The 27196-nt window shown below is 41.0% G+C and overlaps 1 protein-coding gene across 5 annotated transcripts in view; it reads right to left on the bottom strand.

Moving 5' to 3' along the window:
- Positions 1-540: 540 nt before the first annotated feature.
- PHF8 (PHD finger protein 8) overlaps positions 541-27196 on the bottom strand; it is a 71037-nt gene continuing 44381 nt past the window's right edge. For 2 of the 5 annotated variants that reach the window (XM_081125688.1, XM_081125689.1), the window contains exons 14-22: positions 23955-24133; positions 23574-23659; positions 22953-23086; positions 22033-22343; positions 15182-15277; positions 8445-8554; positions 4027-4363; positions 3014-3098; positions 541-2672 (exon numbers count right to left, since the gene is read on the bottom strand). In XM_081125688.1, the coding sequence (XP_080981814.1) occupies positions 2606-2672; positions 3014-3098; positions 4027-4363; positions 8445-8554; positions 15182-15277; positions 22033-22343; positions 22953-23086; positions 23574-23659; positions 23955-24133 (1405 nt within the window). In that variant the 3' untranslated portion in view covers positions 541-2605. Of the gene's footprint in view, positions 3099-4026; positions 4364-7359; positions 7436-8444; positions 8555-15181; positions 15278-22032; positions 22344-22952; positions 23087-23573; positions 23660-23954; positions 24134-27196 lie in introns of those variants that run through there. The other 3 variants (XM_081125692.1, XM_081125690.1, XM_081125691.1) reach the window with 3 other exon arrangements.

Here is a 27196-nt window from a genome sequence, read left to right as displayed (position 1 = left end):
TGATACTGAAAGTTATTTTGCCTTTCGTCATCAGTAGGATGAGCATGTTGGCGAGGATGAAATAAATCAATATGCATAGAACACTAAGAGCAGTGTGTGTCTGGATGATATGTTAGCTCCAGTAATTATATTCTATCCCTTGCACTGGGATCAAGTTCAGCCTGGAGGAGTGAGAGAGAGGGAGAGAACCCAAAACTACATTCGCAGAAAAAAAAAAGTTAACAGGTGTCACTACTAAAAACAGCTCATCACAGCAATGGAAAGCCTTCCCAACAAACTTGTTAGGCCCCTTTGAATTGTTGCACCCTTTTCTGCTCACTATCCTGAGTATCTGTTTCTGGTGTGTGAACAGTGTTATCTCCTGAGGGCAGGGATCCTGTCCTGTTCCCACCTTGGGTATATAGTTGGGCACCAGGAAAATGCTGAGTTGATGGGAGGAAGAGTCACAGAGAATATAAATAGAATGCGACATTCCTGGAACCACCACCACCACCACCACCACCACCACTACCACCAAAGAAAGAATGCCAAGCAAATCAATTGCCAAGATAAATCACTTTTATCTCTATAGGAAAGGGAGGACCTAAAAAAAATATAAATTACATTAGTAACACAACATAAGAAAAAAACAGGGGAGGAAAAAAAAACAAGAGAAGTCTGTATGATGCTATTCTAACCTGTTTATAAAAAGGCCCTGCATCAGAAATTCACAATCCTACCCACTTCTAAAAATATATTTAAACATGTACAGAAGCGGTGGGCTTGTTTTTAAATTGTTTGCTTTTTTGTAAAAATATATTAAAGGTGAATAGAAATCCTCTCTCCCTGCCCCCTATCCATCCCTCAGCTGGGGATAGGAGACCAGAGGTAACTTTCTCACCATGTTCTAACCCTTGGTTACTACCACTCCTAACCCCTCCCCAACTCACTTCACTTAGAACCTGAAACATTAAAGAAAAAGCACACTAGCCTCTTTGGAAAAGCATAACTCTGAAGGTAAACTTGCTTTTCATTTGAAACACAAAACAACAAACAAGAAGCTCTGAGAGTCCAACTAAACTAAATGGAAACCCAGTCACAAGGAGTTTCAGCTCCACAGAAACTTCTAACAAAGAAACAGAGGGGAAAGAGGCCTGGAACTAGGGGGATTTGCTAGCAATTAGCTGCCTTTGAAAGATTAAGGGGGGTGTTAATGGGTAGAAGGGCTGGGGTCCTGGTCTTGGTTATAGCAGTCAGGGCCTAGTCAGGCAGTTGCCTACACAGGGACACAGGCTGCCCTCCTTTCCTCCCCTCACTACCCTCTGCTGTCTTGAAATCCCCAAGAAAAGCAAAGCTGGGCAGAAACAGAGAGGAGGGGAATGGGGACTTCACGTGCTAGCGGGGAGGTAGCCAGGCTTTTTGCCTTTGGTGTGACTAGATGGAGGACTGCTTGGCCCCTGGGGTCCCCAAGATAGAAAAAGCAAATGGGGCTAAGGGACCCCGGATTCCAAGGAAGGAGAGTAGATGTGGGCTGTGGAGAAAAGATGAACTGGCGACACAAAGACAACAAGGTATAAGTCTCACATATTCCCTGTGGGCTGCACGGTAGTTGTTAAGTTCCCAGAAACACTGGGCAAACTGGGGTGAGGTTGGATTCGCGTAGAGGGTAAGGATGCACTCCACTTGGGCAGTGCCAACATAGAGGGAGGGGGACATTCTCCATCCAGTCCAGGTTGCCAAAGAAGGCAGGACAGGTAGAGGTGGAGGGTACTGGGGGAAGGGGAGGGAGACCGGTGGGCACTGTCTGGACAATAGACATCCACAAAGGGAAGAGGGGAGGGGAAGGGAGGATCAGACGATCAGCTCCTTTCCTAGGCTCTGGCTCCGAGTGGCCCTCTGAACTCTCCTTGAGAGTGGACCTGACATCTGGGAGTACAGAGGCCCAGGAGCGAAGATATGAGTTCTGTGGTTTTCAGATCAAGATGTCAGGTGGGGAAAGAAGCAGGGAGGCTCCCGATGGAGAACCCAGGGCTGAGCTGCCCTGCCACATTCTCCCTGGAAGGTCCACGCTGTGCTCTGTGGTACAGGTGAAGAAAGCAGGCCGTAGAGCCCCAGGTTATCTGCTTCAGTGGCAAGTGCTTTCAGGCTCTTAGGAGATGGTTTTTCACCTGAGGGGCTCAGCCACAGGATAATGTTCTGCAGGACCTCAAAATCCAGGCAAATCCCTGGAGCTCAGCCTGGAACTGTGGCTTCATCTGTAGCCACCCAAAAGTAGCTTCCTCCAATGGGCTACAAAGTCATGGTCAAAGGCTTGGGCGTTGGTCCTCTCCCCACCTTGAGAAGTGACAGGAATCTCTCCTCCTCCCAAGGACGTGTGACGTGAGCCCATGACCTTTCTAGGCTACCTCTGGAAATGGCCCATGGTGGGGCAGTAAGGAGACTCCAGGCCCTCCTCTTTATTTCCATGAACCATCTGGCAAGAAAGGGCAGAGGCCAGCCCCTTCTCCCATGAACAAGTCTCAAGTGGGAAATGTCCCCTGGGCTGGGGGGGGGATGGGCGGAGGTGGGAAGGCTTCTGGAGACAGGGCTGGAGTTGTGGGAAGTGTTGAGCGCTGGGCCTCCCACTTCAGGACCAGGGAAATACCGAGGGGCCCAGGCTCTCCTCATGCCTCTCCTCATCCTGCCTTCTGGCTCTAGGTGGGGACAAGAGTAAAGGGTCAACAAGGCTGGTGAAAGGGAAATGGGTTGAAGCAGTAGAAAAGAGAGTTCTAGTCAGCTGGAAACTCCCATTTACCTGCTACTCAGAGGTATGGAGGAGGAAGGCAGGATGCTCTAGTGGAAGTGGGGAAGGGAGTTGGGGAAGTCAGTGAAGAGGCCTGTGGGGAGTCCCTGCCTTTGGTCAGTTCCAAGAAAGCAGGACAATGTGCCTCAGCACCTTGTCCGGGGCAGACAGGACCCAGGAGTGCCCCGAGAGTTGACAATGGAGAAGGCAATGGGGGTGAAGGAGTGAGGGGCAGGATACAAGGGAGCTCACAGAAGTAGTTTGCCATTTCTGTGGATTTTCAGAATACGGCCGAGTCTCTGCTTTGCTGTGGCCAGGCCCTTTTTGGGACGCTTTCCTGTGGGGCAACAAAGAGGTAAGCAAACACTATGGCAAGGGCTCCAGTAGCAACTCCAGTACCAAACTGTCCTCAGGCCACCCTCCTCCCGTTTCTCTGCCCAGAGTTTCCCCATCCTTACACCTGGCCCAAGGTCCATTTTGGGCAAGAAGCATGCCTTAACTGCTTCAATTCAATACCACATGCCTTCTCTTTTCCTCCTATGACATCCTGCAGCAGCTATGGACTCCCTGATTAGTCTGTCTGGTTCCTTTTCCCCACTGCTTTCTTTGGTCCCATTTTCCTTCCTATGTTCTTCAGGGAGATGATTGTGCTTCCCTGTCCTCTTATCCTGCCCACCAGTATTAGACAAGTACCTGGTTAGTGATTATAGTTCAGTGTCCCTAAAGTTGCTATGCCCAGAGCCTTGTTTCATTCAAAACCCCCACCTTCATCACCCAGTGCCACACCAACCTCACCCCCTTGAGCTGTGTACTCTAGAGACTGGGCTTTGAAGGCCAAAATGAGGAAAAGGAAGGCTTGAGCCCCTGACCCTCATCTCCTCCCCTCTCCACATCAAATCACCTCCTATGTCCCACATGACCTCCTCCATATTTAATCAATTTATCCCCACCATCTCCATTCCCTCTGCCAGAGCCCTAGCCTCTCTTTTCTGCAGCTTAGACTTGTGTATGTGCCTCCTCCTTAGATTTCCCACCTTCAGCCCATCCTCCACTCTGGCCACCAGAAGCATCTTTCTAAACCCACGTCTGAGCTGGTCTCTGCTTAACACCAGTCGATGTTTCTTCATGGCCTATGAGATCAAGTCCAAGCACCTTAGGTTGGCTGCCAGTGTCCCTCCCTGTACCGTCATCTACCAGAGTGCATAGGGTTTTGAGCTGGTGGCCCTGAAGTCCTTCTCAATTCTATAATCATATGGGAGTTGTACCTTGTCCTGCTTGATTGCTCTGAGAGCCAACTGAAGGGCGCCGCTGGGTCAAGAAGACACCAGGGGCCATGGGTGTGGTGCTGCGGTTTGCCTGGGCCATGCCAAATGCATTGGGACGAGCGGTATATTCATGGTCAGCAAGGCTTCCTGAGAGGGCCTCTTGTTTAGGCTCAGGAGGAGGTAAGGGTGAGGAGGAGGTGAGAAGCTGGGGTGCGGTAGCCAGAGTTGGGGCTGGTGCTGCCACGCTGAGATTGGACTCTTGAGGGCGAGGCTGTTCTACCTCCTTCAACAAAGGCTTCTTCTTGATATATTTCTTCTTTTGAGCCTTCTGCAGCTCCTGAAACACAAGCCAAGTGGGAGGGGAGAATTCAGGAATGGAGAAAAAAGAAGAGAATTTCCCAGAAAGAAAACTAGACAATGGTGGTTCTGCAACCTGTCCCCAGCCCAAGTCTAGCCTGGACATATGTATACACAAATACAAAAGGCTTCCAATATCTGAGGTGATCTCTCTGGCACCATCTATCCTTAAGTCATCACTGTCACTAATCAGTACAGTGGCAACAGAAAGGTAAATGAGTTCAGAGACTTGGGTTTTTGGTACTAACATTGCCAATTATGAGGTGGATCACGGAAACTCAATAGCTAATCCATGCCAGCAGCTGAGGCACTTTATCCTATTTACTCCACAGAGCATCCCTGAGAAAGAAAACCCCCGTTTACAGATGAGAAAACTGAGGTGCAGGGAGTAAATAGCCTTATAGCTGAAGAGTTGTGTCTAGGATTCAACCAGGCTTATTTGAACACCCACCCAGCACAATTCTCAAAATGGGACACCTGAAAGTAAGAGTAGTGGTAGGTTTGAAATGAGATAAACTTGAGTTCAAATCTAGACTTACGCTTCCTAAGTTGGATGATATTGTTCAAGTTACTAACCTTTCTGAATCTCAACTGACTTATCTGTAAAATGGGCAAAATAATATGTTTTCAAGGGTTGTTGGAAAGATTAAATAAAAATGACATAAAAACACATAGCGCATAACAGGTACTCAACAAGTGGTGAACTAGTATTCTATCTTCATCTTTTAAAATGGTGTCTCTCTTCCTCTTGCTGGTCTTTTTCTTTTTCTTTTTTTAAATATATCTTTATTGACTTCAGACAGAGGAAAGGAGAGGGGAGAGAGAGGTAGAAACATCAATGATGAGAGAGTCATTGATCGAGCCCACAACCCGGGCATGTGCCCAGACCGGGAATCGAACCCCGATCGCCTGGATCCCAGGTCGACGCTCAACCGCTGAGCCACGCCCGGTCGGGCTGGTCTTTTTCTTTTAATAGAGGACTTGACAGTCCTCTAGTTCACCGGTCTTAAAACCTCGATCTGGGATGGTGGGCTGAATAAGGAGTTGTGTCACTCCTCCCAGTATCTTGGATTTCATCCATCCATTGCTCTATTGATTTACTATCCACTGGGTAGTGGGTACCTGTATAGTGGGCATCTGGAGCCCTGAGAACCTGGAAAGGTGATGCTGAGAACATGTGAATGACTTCACCTTCTGAAATGCTACACAGCCACAGAGAACAACTCAGTGATTACATTTCTTTGCCTTCTCCAGGCAACACAGGCCTACTCCTGCCTTTGGAAGATCTGACAGGCTGTGGCTACCATAGGAATTTCTGAGGGATAAGAATAATAATATTAGTAATACATGCCAGGCACTGTTCTCTAATTTAACTCATTTAATACTCATAAAAAGTATCAGAAGAAATGTAACCCCATTTTTAGGAGAAGAAACCATAGCACCGAGAGGTTAAGTCATTTTCTCAAGGTTACAGGGCCAATAAGTAAGTGGCAAACCTGGGATTGAGACCCATCCCATCTGGCTTCAGAATCTCTCTTCTCAGCCACACTGCTTTTCCACCCATACCAGGAACTGTATTTCTGCCCTCATTTCTCTCAACTGAATCAGAAATTATCTGTTCACACCTCAATCATGTAGCCTAATTTTTCTATCTTTATTGTCTATTTACTTGTCATATAATTAACCTAGATCCCCCCAAAGAAGACTAGACTCTCTTATTACAAGGCCACTTTCACTCTGACAATTCCATTGTTCAAAAAGCCTAGCAGGTCTGCATCCAAGTTCAAACTCCCTGGCCCGAAATTCATGGCCTTCCACAGTCTGACCACTTATACTTACCCAACCCATAATGATAACAATGAAAAGTTTACATGTCTACAGTAAATATACTCTGTGGCAAGTGCCATTCTCAGAGCGTTTACATATATTACCTCAGCTAATCCTCAAAGTCTACGAGGAAGTTGATGCACAGAGAAATTAAGTAATCTGCTCAGTGGAAGAGCTAGGATTCAAACTTAGGCAGACTGGCTCCAGAATCCATTTTTTAACTTCCCTTTGTCTTACCCCATTCCTCAACATGAGTCCTCCAATCCAGAAAGATCTGCTCATTCATTCACTCACTCAACACTGACTAAACACATGTTTAACATAGTGGGGATACCAATTTAAATTAGATATATCCCCATCCTTGAGGCACTTACAGTTTAATAAGGGCCATAGAAAATTATAAGTACCATGGGAGAATGCTATGGAAGCACAGAAGGGTACTGAAATAAATTGGTGGTAGATGGTGTGAAGAGGTGTTAGGTAAAGCATCTCAGAGGAGGGTATAATTCCCAATGGGCAGAGGGAATAGCTTGTACAAAGGCACAGAGGCATGAGACAATCTGATACACTGAGTGAACTATGAGTACCATAGTGCAACACTATAGCTGACATAAAGCGCATGCATGAGGGGCTGACTTGAGCTCAGGGAGGAGAGGTGACCAGAGACCAAATCAAGAGCGCCTTGTGTGCTGTATCAAGTTCTCCTGGAATGCCTCCCTGTGCCCTTCAAAAGTTTAGTCAGCAAAACCCCTCCCCAATTTCAAAGCCTCTTCTTTGAGGTCATCCCTGATAACCGAAACAGAAATGAGCTCCTTAGAAGGTACTAAGAGTAGTTTTCACACTTTTAATTAACTTAACTGTTTATTTAAGGCAGTAGAACTCCTTTTTTTCAAATTACATTTTACATGGCACTAAGATATACATAACAGAGCAAAGTTCTGGTCAAAGAAGAGCCGCCTGGCCTGCTTGGTCTCTGCTAGCTCCCAACAATAACCTCCAAAACACTTCTAAGCAACTCAAGTGCCATAGAACATCATAGTAAAAACATAACTATTAAATAAATTTTATTTAGGATAAATTAATTATATAAATATTTAACAATTTCATTTCATTTAAATGGAAAGTAACATGAAAGTTAGAGGATATGAGTTTGCATCTTGTCTCCTCCATTTACTGGCTGTATTATCCTGGACTAGTCACTTAAAGAGAGCCTCATTTTCTTCACCTGTAAAATGATGAAAATATCACCTATTGAAAAGGGGTACTGGGAAGATTACATGAGACACTGTACATATGAAGCACCTAACATAAAACAGATGCTCAATAAATGTTCTAAGCTATAGGAAGTGGCACGAGGAGCTAAGGGGATGTCAATATGGACATAAATAGAAGATTCCCCTCTAACTGCTCCCAGGGTTGCTGAGCATGTTAAAGAACTTTGCAGCCCTGGCCAGTTTTGCTCAGTGGTTAGAGCATCAGCCTGCAGACTGAAGGGTCCCAGGTTCGAATCTGGCCAAGGGCATGTACCTCAGTTGCAGGCTCGATCCCCAGCCCCGGCCCATGCCGGAGGCAACCAATCGATGTGTCTCTTTCACATCGATGTCTGTCTGTCTGTCTCTGTCTCTCTGTCTGCCTCCCCACCCCCCTTTCACTCTCTCTGTAAAGCAGTGGAAAAAGTATCCTTGGATGAGGATAAAAAAACAACTTTGCAAACTTGAACATGCTAAAAGGTCACCTTGATCATAGTGAAGTGACCCTTTAAAACAAATTAGTGGGTGGTTTTCTTGGGAAGCAGAAGAACAAGATCAAGACACAATTTTTGGTATAGAGGACAAGAAAAGCATCCCCCCCCCCCCCCAAAAAGCAAATTCCAGTACTGGTAGATGGCTGAAAACTTGAGTATATGCAACTGAGTCACCTCCCTGGGGCTTCATCTGAAGGCAAATGCTCTTACTCAGGGACAGACCTGGTCCTTCCCACCCGAGAGGTTTTTATACACCCAGAAAAGCAAGGGCTTTTCTCTGGCCCCCTATTTTCTTTCATCCTAAATTATGACAACTGTGTGACCTATGGAATTAGCTTCTCATTGAGTTGGGATGTGAAGGATATAAGAGGGGCTAGAATACTGTCATGGATAAAGTTCAAAAGATACCCACTCTCAGTGAGACAACAGTGGGATCCTATCAGCCGGAAGGTCTCAGTAGCAGGGCCACTGCTTGAGTGTTAGCACCTACCTGCTGGGCCAGCTTTGCAGCTGCTGCAGCCAAGCCTGTCTCAATGGAAGCTACCCGGGTCCCCTCCCGCACGGGACGGTCCTGCTTTGGTAGAGTTGGGGTCACACGGGCTGCAGAAGAAAGAGAATGAAGACATTTATCTGAATGTCAACCATATTCCCTACCTCGGAGCTCCCCAAAGATGATCACACTGGTGGTCCTGTTCCTTGCTTTAACAAAGCCAAATTTTGCTTCCAGTCATGCAAGAAACTAATTCACAAATGCCTAAAGTACACAGAGCACAAACTTATTAAAGGACAAAAGTTAACCTCCCTAAATTGGCAGTTAAGGTTGTCCATGTTCGGCTCCTGGCCTATCTACCTCACCAACCTTATTTCTGCACCCGTATTATCAGCCTCTCCAGACCAAATGTCTTCCTTACTACACCTTCAGAATATGTAGAGCTCATCTTCTCTCCCTGTGCCTTCATCCTTACTATCCACACTGACTGGAGTACCCTCTTCCCTTTTGTCCACATCTTCAAAACCTGCCCATCCTTCAAAGGTAAGCTGAAATCAACTTTTTTTTAAAAACTATATATTGATTTCAGAGAGAAGGGAGAGGGAGAGAGAGAAACATCAAAGATGAGAGAGTCATTGATCGGCTGCCTCCTGCATGCCCCCAACTGGGGATCGAGCCTGCAACCCAGGCATGTGCCCTGACTGGGAATCGAACCTCCATCTCCTGGATCCTAGGTCCATGCTCAACCGCTAAGCCATGCCCAGCTGGGTTGAAATCAACCTTCTATGCAAACCTGTAGGATTTTTCTGGCTCTCCCTCCCTTGAACTTTTAATATATACAAATCACTTAATATATTAAATATACCATCTTGTCTTGTTCCCTAATGTTGATGTATGTTATTTTGTCTACCAACCAGGCTATGAGCTACTGAAGATCATCTTGTACAACCCTTTTATAATGACTTAACAAACTTGAATCAAAAAATAGTTATCCCACATTTTACATAGGAAGTGTATTTCAGTATAACCAAATAGCATCAGATGATGAGGAAAGTCCTTTACAGAAGAATGCCAGCTAATAAATGTAGAAGGAATGACAGAATTAGAAAATCACAGATTTGCAAGCCCTAATGAAACAACTGATTCTAGAGCACTGGCTATTCACACAGTACCAGAGTATTACCTCACAGGTTACTTGCTACTCTCAAGAAGAAAAAACAACTTTACATGAGTAAGAAATAAGACACAAAGAAAAACAGAAAAATGAACATGTAAACCCTACTTTGCCAGTTACTACATTAAGTTTAAATGGATTAAATTATCAATTAAAAGGCAGAGATTGGCAGAACAGATAAAAACTCATAACCCTACTATATGCTGTTTACAACACAGACACTCTAGATTCAAGACACAAACAGATAAAAACAAAAGGATAGAAAAAGACATACCATAAAGACATTATCCAAATGAGAAGCTGAATGGCTATATTAATATCAGACAAAATAGACTTTAAGACAAAAACTGTTACTAGAGACATAGGAGGGATATTTTATAATGACAAAAGGGTCAATTCATCAATAAGCTCTAAGTTATAAGCATATATGCACCTAACAAGAGAGCCCCAAAATACATGAAGCAAAAACTGACTGAATTGAAGGGAGAAACAGATAATTCAACAACAGTTGGAGACTTCAATGCCCCACTTTCAATAATGGATAAGACAATTAGAAGAACAGCAAGGAAATACACCTTTATGATGTCTCGAACGTCACTAAAAAAAGGATGCGCAATTAGAGCAAAATATTCATCATTAAATACAGGTGATAAATATATGGCTGTTCCTGGTACTAACCTTTCTAATTTTGAGTACATTTAAAAATTTGCGCAACAAAATATTTTAAACATAAAAAAGGAAAAATATTTACTGATTATTCTTGTTCTTGTAACCACATTAACTTTATTGTAGCACTGTAGTATATTTAAATATCTTATAAGGCTAATTCCTTTTCTTTTTTTATTTCTTTAATCATATCTGTTTACTCTTTTAATTTCAGAATGAGTTCACCACTAAATTCCATTAGGACTTTGATGTGAGATAGTGTTAAACATATACAGTTAATTAATGACCCTTTAAAACACTCAGTCTTTGTAACCAGGCAAATGGCAGAGCTTTATTTATTTATTTAATTTTTTAAATATATCTTTATTGATTTGAGAGAGAGGGAGAGGGAGAGAGAGAGATAGAAACGTCAATGATGAGAGAATCATTGATCCGCTGCCTCCTGCATGCCCCCGACTGGGGATCAAGCCCGCAACCCAGGCATGTGCCGCGACCGGAAATCGAACCCCGATCTCCTGGATCCTAGGTCGATGCTCAACTGCTGAGCCACACTCGGCTAGGCAAGCTCTTTTTATTCATGTCTTCTTTTATGTTTCTCAGTAAAGTTTGAAGTTTTCTTCATGTAGGTTCCACACATACTCTTAAGATTATTCTTGGGTATTTTATACAATTTTTGTTATTACCAATAGAATCTTTTTCTTCTCAGTGCATTATAGCTTTATTAATGATATATAACAATTCTTGTTTTTTGGATATCTGGTTTATATTCAGTAATTACCCAATTTATTGAATTCTTTTATTAGCTTTAACAGTTTTTCAGCTGATTCTCTTGCATTTTCTAATTATACAATCATTATTTCTTTCACTTGTCAAATACTTCTTTAAAAAATATATTTTTATTGATTTCAGAGAGAGGAAGGGAGAGGGAGAGAAAGATAGAAACATCAATGATGAGAGAGTCATCGATCGGCTGCCTTCTGCACACACCCCCATTGGGGATCAAGCTTGCAACCTGGGCACGTGCCCCGACCGGGAAATCAAATTGAGATCTCCTAGATCATAGGTTGGTGCTCAACAGCTGAGCCATGCCAGCCAAGCCACTTGTCAGATACTTATTACACATCTCACATGTGCCAGGCACTGTGCTACAGATACAATGAAGAATAAAAATAAACAAGATTCCCACCCTCAGGGAGCCTCATATCATGATAATTTGGTCTCTTAATTTCCAATAGTTACTGTTATTTCTGCTTCATTCTTAATTATGCTATCTAGAACTTCTAGAACAATGCTAAGTAACAGAAGTGATGGTGGGCATAAGGGGAATACCCTTAGTAGAATGCCTCAGTCTTTGGGGGTTAAGAATCTACTTTGAAAATGATAAAAATTAGCTTTCTATCTACAGAAATATACATGCATATATGTATATATTTCAACTAAAACTACAGAGGTGTTCATTATCTGCTGTCTGAATAGGGAAACAATGGATAAGATTAACTTTTTATATGGAAATATTCATTTTTTAAATATAGAATGAGGGGAAAGTATCATAAATAAAATTATGTATGTATAGGAAGGGTAACTATTTTCTTACTATATAAAAAGGATAATTTAAAAAGCTTGAAGACATACATGGATAAATGGGCAAAGGTCAGAAATGAAATTTACAAAAGAAAAAATTCTAATGCTACTATGAACATATAGGAAAGTTTAATCAAGGAAATAAAAATTAATAAGATACTGTTGTTTCCTTGTGAATTACTAAAGATCAAAAAAATATCATGGTAGAGACTGCTTGTTCTCAACCCAGTATCATTTTCCCTTTCTTGCTTTCTGACATTGTGGGACAGAAATTTACCTAGGTTAAAAACATTTCCTGGCCTGTCTAGGAGATCATCTTGACCATGTGACATAAGACGATACAAAAAAAGTGTAACTTAAAATATCGGCCACAGATGATATAAAAAAAGTATAACTTAAAACTCCTTGGGGAGGTGTGCTCAGCAGGTCTTTTCCTTTTTCCGTTTGTTCTTCCACTTCTTCCTGACTGTAACTCAGAAATCTCTGCTGGAGCCCGGCCGGGCGTGGCTCAGCGGTTGAGCGTCGACCTAGGATCCAGACGATCAGGGTTCGATTCCGGGTCAGGGCACATGCCCGGGTTGCAGGCTGCAGCCGATCAATGACTCTCTCATCATTGATGTTTCTAGCTCTCTCTCTCCCTCTCCTTTCCTCTCTCTGAAATCAATAAAGATATATTTAAAAAAAAAAAAATTAGAAATCTCTGCTGGAGGTAAAGCAGCCTTCTTGTGACCCTGAGGGGATAAGCACTCACTACAGATGCCCAATAGGTTACTGTTATTCACAGACAAACACTATTCCTAACTGATATGCTCAATGCCTATGAAGATTCATAAACAAGTACCTTCACACATGGCTGGTGAAAGTGTACACTAGTACCTTTCTGAAAAGCAGTTTGGCACTACATATAAAGAGCTTTCAAAACACTCATATTAACAAATTGTATTGGCAAGGGTGTAGGGAAATAGGCACTCATGCATTGCTTGTGGGTGTGTAAACAACCTCTAAGATGTAATTGTTAAATGAGAAAGGTAAAGCATCTAACAGTGCATAAAGTATGCTTCCAACTGAGTAAAAAAAGGGGAAAGAAAAAAATATATATGCGTTTACTTGTATATGCATAAGCTAACTCTGAAAGAATCAACATGAAACTGGTAACAGTGGCTGACTCCAGGTGGGAAACTTAAAGGTTGTGGAACAGGGGTTGAAGGAACTTTTCACTGCATACTGATAAATTTTTTTTCATACACTTTGGCCCTTCTAGAGTTTCGTGGAGATCCATCCTAAGTAAATAATCAGAGATACAAACACTTACATAAAAAGATGTTCACCCCAAGTGTTATCACTAATTGTGAAAACTTGGGACTAAGCTAAATGCCCCACATAAAAGGAGAAGTTAAGTAAATTAGATAGATCCATGAAACTGAACACTTTGTAACCACTAAAATATTATTTATAAACAATGGCACAGGGATGTGCTTTTGATATAATATTAACTTAAAAGGCCAGATACAACTTCTAGTCAATGTAGAGTATTATTCACAAGACAATGTAAATAACCTTGACAATGTAAAAACAAAAAAGTGTGGCTCATAGAAGGTTGGAGGAAAGAAGGAAAAAACAGCAGCCCTGATGTCTGTATCTTAGAGAGTGGATAATCAAGAGAGATTGACAAAAGCTGACGGAAGGAGAGTCAGAGGTTAAGTTAATAAATCAAAAAAATATATTATAAACCCTACAATATTGAGTTTTGGAGGTAACTAGAACAAAAATGAAAACTACACAGCCCTCACAAACATGGGATTGTAGGTGGAAAAAGCAGAGGCAGAAGACCATTGCATTTCATCCTAAACTCCTCTGTACTATTGGCTTTGCTACCAGATATACACATTATTTTGAATGAAGGACAAAATAATCTTAAAGTAGGATATATGATTGTATATAAAATGTGATTTCAACCATAAAAAGAAAAATGCACAAGAAAAAAGACTAGAAGGAAATATGTCAACACATTAACAATGGTTGTTTCTTGGTGGCAGAATCATGGGTGTTCTTTTTTATACTTTCCTCTATTTTCTGTATTTTCCAAATTTCCTATTATGCTAATAAGTCAGAGACTATAGGAGAAAATAAAATTAGAAAATAGGCCTGGAAAAAACTGAAACTCTTGTTGATTGATGCGCTAAGAGATCACTTTCCAGAACTGCCTTGCAACCTCATACCACCAAGCAAACACCAGAAAGGCCAAGTAATACTGGGTGGGGATAACAGGCCCTTTATTTCCTGGGGAAACATAGGTACTGAGATACCAGCACCCTCTGTGGTGGTCTGCTGCAGTAATGGCTCTCAATTTGCTCACATCTCCTTGTATGCATGAGAATGTTGCAGCTCCTCCTTTCAGGAGATATCTACTTCTCCACTCCTGGAATCAAGGCTTGGCCATGTAACTTGCTTTTGCCAATGGGACAATAAAAAAACATGACATAAGCAGAGGCTTGAAGAGTGCTTACACATTGGGGCTTGTCCTCTCTTGATTCTGGAAACCCTTGTGCTTGCTACCTTGTGAAAAAGGAAAAAGACTTGGGCTGACCTCCTTGTGGATGAAAGACCACATGGAAAGAAGCCCCAACCCAACCCAAGTTAGGTCCCAGACACCTAAGGGAGACTTTTTCAGATCATCCAGCCTCAGCCAAGCTGGTCCAAAACTGCAGCTCAGTCAATCTAGAGAATCATGAGAAATGATCAACTGTTGTTCTAAGCCACAAAGTTTTGGGTAGCTGGATAAGCAGCAAAAGCTAACTGACACACGGTCCAATGTGAAAACCAATGAGATGAATAAAATTCTTTTATTACCCTCTAAATTCCACATTCAATTAGATGATCATTTTCTTCGTTTCTCAGAGATGGCCTCTCAGCAAGCACAGGAGCCTTGGGCCTTGTACAGCTCAATAGTCAGCATAATTTCCCTCCTTTGACATTAACAGTACCAAAGGGCTATGATGATGGTAGCAGAATGTTCTCAGAAGCCTTAGAATGCTTGCTAAGATCTGTTCAAGGTCTTCCTCATTTCATCTCAAGCCATATAATATTAGAAGTAAAGTGCTCCATTACCTCTGGCTTTGCTGAACTGAGCGCACAAACTGTCTCATTGATCACTTTTTGCTCCGGGACCTAATACCTGGCACACAACAGGCACAGTTTCCGAAATAAACAAATGAGTGACTGAATCATGTCTTCCTATATTCAATATCCCACCTACCTCCAGCCTATTTTTCCCCCAACCACCCTCACACAGTTTAAGGACAGAATACTAGATCACCTTTAGGACTCCATGGAGCATCATCTGAATTCTTCTTTTTCTTGGGCCGAGATTTCAAAGCAGGGTCATCATCATCAGATTCCAAGGAAGGGTAAACTGCAGTGAGGGAAAGGCAAGGTAAACTGAAATCGCATCCAGTAGGGTAAAAACAGAATGATACCTACCTCAGCTCCTACCACTCCCCGACAAGTAGACCCTTTACTTAATCGACATTCAACTACAGGAGTCCCTGAATGAGCCACATACTTTTCATGATTTTCTACCTTGGCACCCCTGCTGCAAATGTCCTCCAGCATCATCTAATTCTGATTCACTCATCTAACATCCACTTAGTAATTTCATGAATTAATTTACTGACCCTGCAAAATTCAGCTCTATCTAGATTCACTTCCAAAAGCATTCCCTCATTCTCCTAATCTGATTCAGATGCCTCCTCAACTCTCCATAGTATCTTGTGCATACTCCTACTGGAGCTATTTATTATACAGTGCTTAAGAGATAATTAGTAAATCTGTCACTCCCAATTTACCAGGAAGGTGGGGAAATGTACTGTTTGATTTCACACTAAGGGAGCCTAACATAATGCAGAGTAGGTGCTCAGAAAGTGTTTGTTGAATTAAAGAAAAAAGAATGGTACACACATTACTCACAAAAAGGGAACAAAAAGACTATTTGGGCTGAATTAGAAACAAGATTACTGGAACAGAATGTTCTGAATAACAAAACACACAAGCATCTCATACTATACAAATACATACAAACATCCAGTTTTATCACACTCTCCTTACAATCCACATGCAACACTATAGAATTTAAGGGGAAGATAGTCTAGAAAGGACCTACAGATGAGTCAAACTCTGCTGCTGCGGCTAAACCTAAAAGAGAAGCAAAGTGAGATTGAAAACTTCCTCCTAATGACTAGCTTCAAATTTCTCTAGAATTTTACTTCATCAGAGAAATCCAGTCTCCCACTTCTTTCCAGAACACAGAGTTGGCCAACAGACATATGGAAAGATGGTCAAAGTCACTAATCACCAGAGAGATGCAAATTAAAACAACAACGAGGCATCATCTCACACTTGTCAGAATGGCCATCATCAACAAATCATCAAATGGCAAGTGCTGGTGAGGATGTGGAGAAAAGGGAACCCCAGTACACCGCTGGTGGGAATGCAGACAGGTGCAGCCACTATGGAAAACAGTATGGAGGTTCCTCAAAAAATTAAAAATGGAGCTGCCTTGTGACCCAGTGATCCCACTTCTGGGAATATATCCTAAGAATCCTGAAACACCAATCAGAAAGAATATATGCACCCATATGTTCACTGCACTGTTATTTACAATAGCTAAGTTCTGGAAATAGCCCAAGTGGCCACCAGTAGATGAGTGGATTAAAAAGGTATGGTACATTTATACAATGAATACTACATGGCTATAAAAAAGGAGGCTCTCTTACCCTTTGGAATAGCATGGATGAACCTGGAGATTATTATGCTAAGTGAAATAAGCCAGTCAGAGAAAGACAAATACCATACGATCTCACTTATATGTGGAATCTAATGAACAAAATAAACTGACAGACAAAATAGGTGCAGAGGCATGGATGCACGGAACAGACTGACAGATCTTGGAGGGAAGGGGAGAAAGGGGACAAGAAGAGATTAATCAAAGAACTTACATGCATAACCCATGGACACAGAAAATAGTGTGGTGAAGGCCTGGGGTGGGGTAGAACTGGGTGAAGAGAGGCAATGGGGGGAAAATGGGGGACATCTGTAATACTCTCAATAAAGATTTTAAAAAATACTCTCAGCCCAACCGGGCATGGCTCAGTGGTTGAGCGTCGACCTGGGATCCAGGCGATGAGGGTTCAATTCCTGGTCAGGGCACAAGTCTGGGTTGAGGGCTCAATCCCCAGTTGGGGTCGTGCAGGACGCAGCCAATCAATGACTCTCTCATCATTGATGTTTCTATCTCTCTCTCTTCCTCTCGTTTCCTCTCTCTGAAATCAATAATGATATATTTAAAAAAATACTCTCAGCAAAATAAGAAGTGAACTACCTTAACCTGATAACCTATTGCTAACATTATAATAGTGAAAAGACTGAATGCTTCCCTCTTAGATTGGGAACAAGGCAAGGGTGTTCACTTTCTTACCACATTGTATTTGAAATGCTAGTTAGAACGAAAGGCAAAAAGACATACAGATTGGAAAAAAAGGAATACAACTGTCCCTACTTGGGTGGGGGCTGGGTGAAGGAGGACAAAGAGGGGGGAGTGGGGGACGCTTGTAATAGTGTTGATAATAAAAAAATGTTGTCCCTACTTGCACATGACATGATCCTCTATCCAAAAAAAAAAAAAAAAATACACCAAAAAAAAAAAAAAAACTAGAATAAGTGAGTTTACCAAGTTTGCAAGATGCAAGGAAAACACACAAAAATCAATCACACACACATACACACGATAAACAACTGGAAACCAAAAGTTTAAAAACGTACCATTTACAATATCACCAAAGAATACAGAGCTTAGGGATAAATCTAACAAAACATGTGCAGGATCTGTATGCTGAAAACTATAAAACACTAATGAAATAAATTTTTAAAAGACTAAATATGGAGGGACATACCATGTATATAGATTAGAAGATTCAATATACCTAAGGTGACAATTCTTTTGCAGTCATTGTGAAAAACACTTTGGTGGTTCCTCAAAGAGTAAAACATAGAATTACCATATGACCCAGGAATTCTATCCTAGGTATATTCCCAAGAGAAATGAAAACACATGTCCACACAGAAAAATGCACAAAAATGTGTTTAGCAGCATTATTCTTAACAGCCAAAAGGTAAAAATAACCCAAATGCCCATCAGTAGATGAATGAATAATCAAATTGTGGCATATCCATACTATGGAATACTATTCAGCCATAAAAAGGAACAAAATGCTGATTCATGCTATAACTTGGATGAACCTTGAAAACATTATGCTAAGTGAAAGAAGCCAGACACAAAAGGTCACATATTATATGATTACTTTTATATGATATATCCATAATAGGTAAATACATATAGACAGAAGCAGATTAGTGGTTACCAGGGAATAAGGGAAGGGGTCTTGGGGAACAATTACTTAATGAATACAGAGTGTTTTCTGGGATGATGAAAATGTCTTGAGCCCTGGCTGGGTAGCTCGTCCCAATACACAAAGATTATGGGTCTAATCACTAGTCAGGGCACATACAAGAAGCAACCAACAAATGCATAAATAAGTGAACGACAAATCAATGTTTCTCTCTCTCCCTCCCTCCCTCTCTCTGAAAATCAATCAATAAAAAAGAAAATGTCTTGGAAATAGATAGGGGTAGTGGTTGCACCACATTGTGAATGCACTAAATGCTACTAAATTGACACTTTAAAAGAGTCAATCAGTGGTGAATTTTCTCACAACTACAGATAAAGCCTTAGCAACATATGAAGACCTACAGACAAATGATAAAAATCATGCAATAATGCCTCCCATCAGAGAAGAGCAAATGGTGGCTCTGGTTTCTACAAAATTAAGCTCTGGTAGGAGAGGAGGACGGCTGAGAGAGCAGATGAATTTGTGAAGACACATCCCCTTGCGTTTTAAAAAAAGATTGCTGAAGATTAGTCCCTGGATGAGATTTTAACTTGATGAAGCTGGTATCTACCTTAAGCAAATGCCTTCAAGAACTGATATCTGGAAGAAGCCTGAGCCCAGGGTTTAAGGCTACAAAGGATCCACTGACTCTGATGCTGGGTGCAAATTCCAATGGGCTCTAACTGAGCAAAGATTAGTATTAGGATTATCATTATCTGAGTCAGTGTTTTGGCTTCAAAGCCAGAGAGATTCTGAAGGATACGCCCCTAACCCTTTTTTTTCTTCTAAGCTCTATTACTTTTTTAAAAAATATATCTTTATTGATTTCAGAGAGAGGAAAGGGAGAGACAGAAACATCAATGATGAGAGAGTCATTGATCGGCTGCCTCCTGCACGTCCCCGACTGGGGATCAAGCCCGCAACCCGGGCATGTGCCCTGACCAGGAATCGAACTGCGATCTCCTGGATCCTAGGTTGACGCTCAATCCCTGAGCCACGCCCAGCTGGGCTCTATTATTTTTAGTGTACAAATTTTCAGGATGTGATGTTTTTCAAGAATGCATACATCCCGTTATAGCAGAAAAGCCTCTGATGAAAGATGTCAATCTCCATAAATTAGTCCACAAATATTTTGCAATCCTAATAAAAACTCCTAATAGGATTTTTCATAAAATTCAACAAGCTGATTCTAAAATCTATTTGGAATAGAAAAAGCTCAATAATGGCCTAGAAATTCTGGAAAAGTAAGAACAAATAGGCTGGTATCTCCTTGTTAAACTGCCTTTCTAGTGTTGCTGGGCAAAGCAGGGTCAGGGATGGTGATGGGGAAGCAGAGGCTGATAGAGCTGTTCTGAGGGGACTAGTTAGACAAGGTCTGGATGTCTTGGCTGTAGGTCGATGTAACTATCTACTGAAGGTAGGATGGGTGGCCAAGGAACTAACACCAATCACAGCTCAGAACAGAGATGATGGGCTTGATGAGGTTCTGTGGTCTCCTCAGGTCCAAAGCAAGTTCTGCAAAAGGGATTTGCCTTACCAGACATAAGACCTACAATAACTAACCTATGTGTTATTGCCATAGGAATGTACACAATGATTTTATGGAACAGAATAATAATAGTATCTAACATATAGCACTTACCATGTGCCGGGCAATGCTCTAAGTGCCTTATGTATATTAATTCACTTTAACCACACAACAACCTATGAGGTAGGTACAGAGAGGCTAACTAGCTTGCCCAAAGTCACATAGCTATTAAGGAACAGAACTTGGAATATAGAGTAGAAAAACAAATCTTGATTTATATGGGAATTCAGTTCATGACAAAAGTGGAACTTCAAATCAGGGGGATAAGGATGAACTAGTCAATAAATGTGTTGGGGCAAATGACTACCCATACAGAAAAAATAAGTTACATTCCTACCTCCCACAATTCACAAAACTTGATTCCAGAAAAAAGAGCTAAAATTTTAACTTCTATATAAGTTTTAGGTAAAAATATATGAAAATCTTCTTACACACACCATAAAATACAAAAAATTGGTAAAGATGACTGTAAAAACTGACATCTTCTACATGCTAAAAGATACCACAAATAAATCAAAATACAAGCAAAAGACGAAAATATTTTTCAACATTTCAAGAATATAATAAAATCCAACAAATGTAGAATAAAGAACTACAAATCAATAAGAAAAACAAACATCCTAATAGAAAAATGGGTAAAGACTAAATAGATAACTTACCGAAAAGAAATAAAAAAGAGCCAATAAACATAAACCATGACACCATTTTTTGCCATCTGAATGGCAAAAATAAAAAAGGCTGATAACATTCACTGCTAGCAAGGATATGAAGAAACAGGTTTTTCTCATACACTGCTCATGTAGTGGACACGCTGGAGGGGAATTTGGCACTACAGGTATTAACATTTATTTTGTTCATACTCCTCAGCAGGCCTAGCCACCCCAGGGAGACATTAGCTGGCACATGGGCACTAAGGGGTATTTACAAGAATTTTCATTGAAGCACTGTTAGTAACAGTAAAATGTTAGAAACAACCTAAATGTTAATCAGTAGGGAATGGCTAAACGAATGATGGTACAGCTATGCTAAAACACTACTATGCAGGAGGTATATCTCAATATGTATTGATGAAGTAGGTCTCTAGGAACTGATGTTGAAAGATATCCAAGCAAGCTTTTTTGTATTTTATGGCATGTGTAAGACGACTTTCTTCTGTTTTTACCTAAAACTTGTATAGAAGTTAAAATTTTAGCTCTTTTTCTGGAATCAAGTTTTGTGAATTGTGGGAGGTAAGAATGTAACTTATTTTTTTCCATATGGGTAAAACCACAGACACTAAACAGGACTACATCTCTATTTATATCAACATGTACATGTAAACACAAGAAAATGAAAGGTATAAATCAAACTGATAAAAAGGTTACCTGCCTCAGAGGCGTTAGTCAAAGGTAATTTTTACTTTCTCTGTCTTGTTCTAATTTTAGTCCATAGCACTAATTTTAAAAAATTATATTAAAAGAGCCCGGTCGGGCGTGGCTCAGCGGTTGAGCGTTGACCTAGGATCCAGGCGATCAGGGTTCGATTCCCGGTCAGGGCACATGCCCGGGTTGTGGGCTCGATCAATGACTCTCTCATCATTGATGTTTCTACCTCTCTCTCCCCTTCTCCTTTCCTCTCTCTGAAATCAATAAAGATATAGTAAAAAAAAAAAAAAAGAAAGAAAGAAAAGCCTACATTAAAGTCAGCTATACGATACAAAAAAAGTGATTTATACACTGAAGTGCTCAATAAAACTTAGTTTACAAAAAGGAGTCATCTCTTAAATGTAAAAAGCCCACTAAAAGGTTATTATATATACTTTTGCCAGGGATGAACTGAATGACATAGAACACAAACAATACAGGTGATAGAAGTGAAACAGGCAAGAGGGGGAAAAGTCACCAGCAGTGAAGGCTGGACTAAAAGTGAATGACAGATAATTATAACAGCTACCAATTTTTGAGGGCCACCCATGAGCAAGAAAATATGTCAGGTGCTCTGTACAAGCATCATCTCTAATTCTTAAATCAACCTGTGAGATAGTCTCATTTTATAGATTAAGGAAATATGGCTCGGCTGTCCTGGATTAGGATCGGGACTGAAACTGTGGTTGGGTTATCCCTTCTGGCCTGCACCCAAGTGCTCAGCTGCCCTTACTATACTCCGCATCCTTGAAGCATGCTCCCAAGCTGTCCTGTTCATCCAGACTGGCATTCTCCTCTTCCTCACTCTCGGTTCTCCAGTATGCTGGCCGCTTGATGGGCCGCTTTCCTGGGGTGCGCTGGGAAGCAGGACTACAAGACACTGTGCCCAGCCCACTGCTGGAGCTCGTACTGCTTCGGTCCTGCCCCCCGGTCCACCAGGTCTGCAGGCTGGAGGTAGCTGGAGAGGACGATGAGGACTGCAGGTTGGCCATGCACAGCATGCCCTGGATGGCCTCCTGAGTGCTGGGAGAGGCAGGGGCCTCGCTGCAAAGGACAGAGAAGAAATGCTGAGGTAGTTTCTCTAGATGTCAGTAGCAACCAGTCATCAGAATAGTCAGGGAGGAGGAGGAGGGACAACAGCTGAGGGGTCAGGGTGAGAGGAGGAAGAGAATCATCCCAGGTGAAAAACCAGAAATCAAACTAAAGGATCCAGATAGTATCAAAGACTGTCTTCATGAAAAGACCAGTCCTTCTTGCTTCAAGTCTCTCTACAGACAGGAGGCAAGATGGCAAAAAGAGGGGTGCATCTCCTCCCTGTTCATCCATGCTGCATTCCTTTCTTTAAAAAAAAAAAAATTAAAAAAAAAAAAAAGACCCAGTTCTCCTTCCTTGTCTCTTCCAGCCCCTCTTCCACCTTCTCAAAACATAAAACTGATTCTCCTTCATGTCTACACAGTCTCTCTCTCTCAGACCTTAAGTTTCTTAGGACAGATTTCTTGTCTATTTTATTCTTTCAGTCCATATGCCCTGGCTAATTCTTTGTCCCTTTATATAACAGCTTAATAAATATTTGCTGACTGGCTGACTCAGCCCTTTGGGGGGAGGTATGCTGTTTGATTGCCTTGGAAAGGGGAGACCAAAGCCAGTACTCACGTGAGGGCAGCATAGTCAGGTCCCCCCACCTGCCTGCTGGCCTTGAGCAGATCAAGAATTCCACCAGCTCCACTCCCATTCCCAAGCTTGCCTTCGACCCCTTCTACCATGTCCTCATCTGTTGTATAGTCCTCCTGTTGGGGAAAAGAATATCACCTTAGCAGCCCAGGGTTGGTCAGGTAAGGCCTCAATACAGGGTTGAAAGTCTCACTCCTGAAACTAATATCTTCTGAGTACCAAGTATAGATGTAGTACTAAACAAAATATTCATTCTTTCATCTTAATTCCCACAGCATCTTTGTGAGATAGGTAGTATAACTCCCATTTTACAGATAGGGAAACTAAGGCTCGGTGAAGTTAAATAATTTGTATAAGATCACAGTCAGATATTCCAGATCAGATATTCTTTCTGCTACACCACACTGCCTTTTATTCTACACTGTATTAAAGATTTTAAAAATATTTTAACTAAGTTATAATCTTCCATTTATATGCTCAGCAGCACTTAATAAATACCTTAGGCACTGAATGCATGAGTATCTTTTTCCCACCAAGTAGAATGACAATCTGCCTTCTGTCTCTATAACCAGAATGAGCAGAAGACACAGGGCAGACTCCTACCTCAATGTCAAACTCAACTTCTCCTGGTTCTCGAACTCGGTTGGGGTCAGAGCAAGGCTTCGCACGGGGCAGCTTTCGGGGAAATTCTAAAAAACAATGGAATGTACTTACCATGAAGTTAAAATTAACATCTGAGCGAAACACTCAGGGGAAAGAAACTAAGACTATAATATTCCTGAAAGTAATGACCACAGACGACTAATTTAGAGAGGTTAGAAATTAGCTTATAAATAAATCTCTAGAGCAAAGGTTACATGGAGACCTACAGAGCTGGTAAATCAGAATGTCAACAAGCTCAGGCCTCATGTCTGAAGTCTATCAAGGGGACCAAAAACAAATGTAAAACAGGCAAGGCAGGAAAGGGAAAGAACAGGTACACACTTGATCTTATTATCAGGGTCGTCTTCTCCTTTCCCAATCTCTCATCAATCTGCAGTTCATCATCTGAATCCAAGTCAAATTCATCCTCCATCACCTGTTCTGCCATTAGCCTGCCTCTGTCTGACTTCCTTGCAATCTTGGCTCGCCGAGACTTGGATAAGCTCTTTACCCTCTTGGTGCTAGAGAAAAGGAGACCATAGAAACAGTCACACTCAGTATTGTTATGGTGGCGATTCTCTTCAAATTGATCTATAGATTCAATGCAATCCCTATCAAAACACAGCTAGCTTTTTTTTTGGTAGAAATTAATAAGCTAATACTAAAATGTATATGGGCATACAAACATCTCAAAGTGGGGAAAACAATTTGAAAAAAGCTGGAGGACTTATACTACCCAATTTCAAAATTTACTATAGAGCTATAGTAATCCAGGTAGTGTGATATTGACATAAGGACAGACATACATCATTGAAACTGTACTGCAAGTCTAGAATTAAACTCTTAAATTTATGGGCAATTGATTTCTGATAAAGGTGCCAAGGCAATTCAGTTAGGAAAAGATAGTCTTTTAGAAATAAATGTGGATTCTTACCTCATATCATACACAGTTAACTCAAAATGGATCATAGGTCTAAATGTAAAAGCTAAAATTATAAAACTTCTAGAAGAAAACATAGGAAAATATCTTTGTAACTTGGGAGTAGGTAAAATTCAAAATGTTTGTGCTTCGAGACTATTAAGAAAATGAAAAGACAAGCCACAGACTGGGAAGAAATATTTGCAAATCATTTATCTGGGAAAGTATTTGTATCCAGAATACTTAAACAACTCTTAGAACGCTATAATAAGACAAATAATCCAATTAAAATGAGTTAACTATATGAATAGACATTCTTCTAAAGATGATATACAAATGGCTAATCACACAAAAAGATGCTCAACACTGTTAGCCATCCATCAGAATGGCTATAATTAAAAAAAAAAAAAAAGAAGAATATCAAGTGTTAATGAGTATATGGAGAAACTCGTAATTGCTGGTGGGAATGTAAAATGGTACAGACATTTTGTAATAAAGTTTGGCAGTTTCTCAAAACATTAAAAATAGAATTACCATATGACTCAAAACTTTACTCCCAAGTAAGAAATGAAAACATGTCCACATAAATATTTGTATGCAAATGCTCAAAGCACCATTATTCATAATAGCCCAAAGTGGAATCAATCCAAATGATCACCAACTAGTGAACAGATAAACAAAATGTGGTATATCCATACAATGGAATACTATTCAGCAATAAAAAGGAACCAATTAATGATACAAACTACATCATGGATGAACCTAAAAAACATCATGCTAAGTGAAAGAAGCCAGACACACACAAAAATACACATTGTGTGACTTCATTTATAATGAAGTATCTAGAAAAGGCAAATCTATACAGACAGAAAGTGGATTAATGGTCACTTGGGCCTGGGGAAGAGAACCCTAGTTCTCTGACTATAAGTGGCTATAAGGGATCTTCCTGGGTGATAGAAATGTTCTAAAATTGGATGATAGTGATGATTGCATATTCTTTGAATTTATTAAAAGTCATTTAATAATACACTTAAAACAAGGTAACTATATGATTAACTAAATTATACCTCAAAAAAGCTGTTAAGCCCACCTGGTGTGGCTCAGCAGTTGAGCATCAGCCTACGATCCAGGAGATCGAGGTTCGATTCCCGGTCAGGGCACATGCCCAGGTTGCAGGCTGGATCCCCAGCTGGGGGCATGCAGGAGGCAGCCAATCAATGACTCTCATCATTGATGTTTATCTCTCTCTCTCCCTTCCTCTCTCTGAAATCAAAGATATATATATATTTTAAAAAGCTGTTAAAATATATAAAGAAAGTGAAAAAACTCAAAAGTAGCTTAAATAATCCTATTATACATGGCAAACAATATTAACCAGTACAAACTGCTAAAACAAACCTTATTGTTAAAAAGAAACACATTTTGGTACATTATTATATTTGATATATTCAGCAAACAGTCATTTGGTGAACTAGCTTTCTGTGAATTGGTTCTCATTAAATTGACCTGTTTTCTACCCCATAGAGTTGTTGGGAGAATTAAATGAGCTAATGCAGAGACTGACACATGATGAGTGCCCAATGTAGCTAATGTTAAAATTAAGTTCTCAGGGTCTCAGTTCCCACATTAGTAAAACAGGGATAACAACACTGACCTTCAGAGTCATTGTAAGGACTAAATAAAATAATGTATGTTAATAGCTAAGACAGAGTCTGATACAGAGCAGGTGATCTATAAATGGTAGCCATTTATACCTAGATCTTTTATTAACATCTAATTATGAAAAATGTCAAACATATTTAAAAATATAGAACTACAACAAACTCCCATGTACCTATCACCCAGTTAAGTTCCAGCAATTATCAACACACAGCCAATCTTGTTTCATTCACACTTCAGTCTCTGCAAAACACTGGATTACTTGTGAGAAAAGCCCAGACATAATATCATCTGGTCTGTAAGTATTTCTATACCTTGACTCTGTAGTTTCACTTAACACCCGCCTCTGGCAGCTTCGGGAGGCAACAGAAGTAGGGAAGGGGAAAATGTCTCTTTGTGTCCTCAACAGCCATTACAGGCTAGACCCTTAGGACTCTCAATTTCCTCTTCCCCAGAGACCGACCACTGGTTCTGGACAAAGGCAATGCTCAAAAGTCTCTCTAATCTTATTCTTTAGTAACTAGGTTCTCAAATCCTCCCAAGGACAGCTCTGCTGCTTTCAGAATCTGCCCTACTCTCATACTTTCTTTAACCTTATTTCTCAGCCAGGTGGACCTACTATACCCACCCTTGGGATCTGAAGACCACCTTTTCCTACAAAAAGGATATTAAGGTATCCTTGTCACTTGTGTTCCCACAATGTACATACTCTGTACTTGGCTCCTGACTGCCCCTGTCTGGTGTCCTGAGTGACCAGATGACAATTCTTACTGTCTTCCTCTGTCTACCTATGTGTTTCAGGATTTCTGATAGCCTACTCGGCTTTTGTTCATACCCATGCCATTATCACAACCATCATCACCTTTCACCTTCAATTTCATCATTATATTTATAAGAGCTACCATTAATTAATCATTTACTATGTGATAGGCCCTTTGATGAGCACTTTACATACACTATCTCATTCAGTCCTCCAACAACCCTAAGTTTTACCTATAGAATAGAT

Source organism: Miniopterus schreibersii, assembly GCF_964146895.1.
Source record: "Miniopterus schreibersii genome assembly, chromosome: X".
NCBI lineage: Eukaryota > Metazoa > Chordata > Mammalia > Chiroptera > Miniopteridae > Miniopterus > Miniopterus schreibersii.
This window is presented reverse-complemented; position numbering and strand designations above follow the sequence as displayed.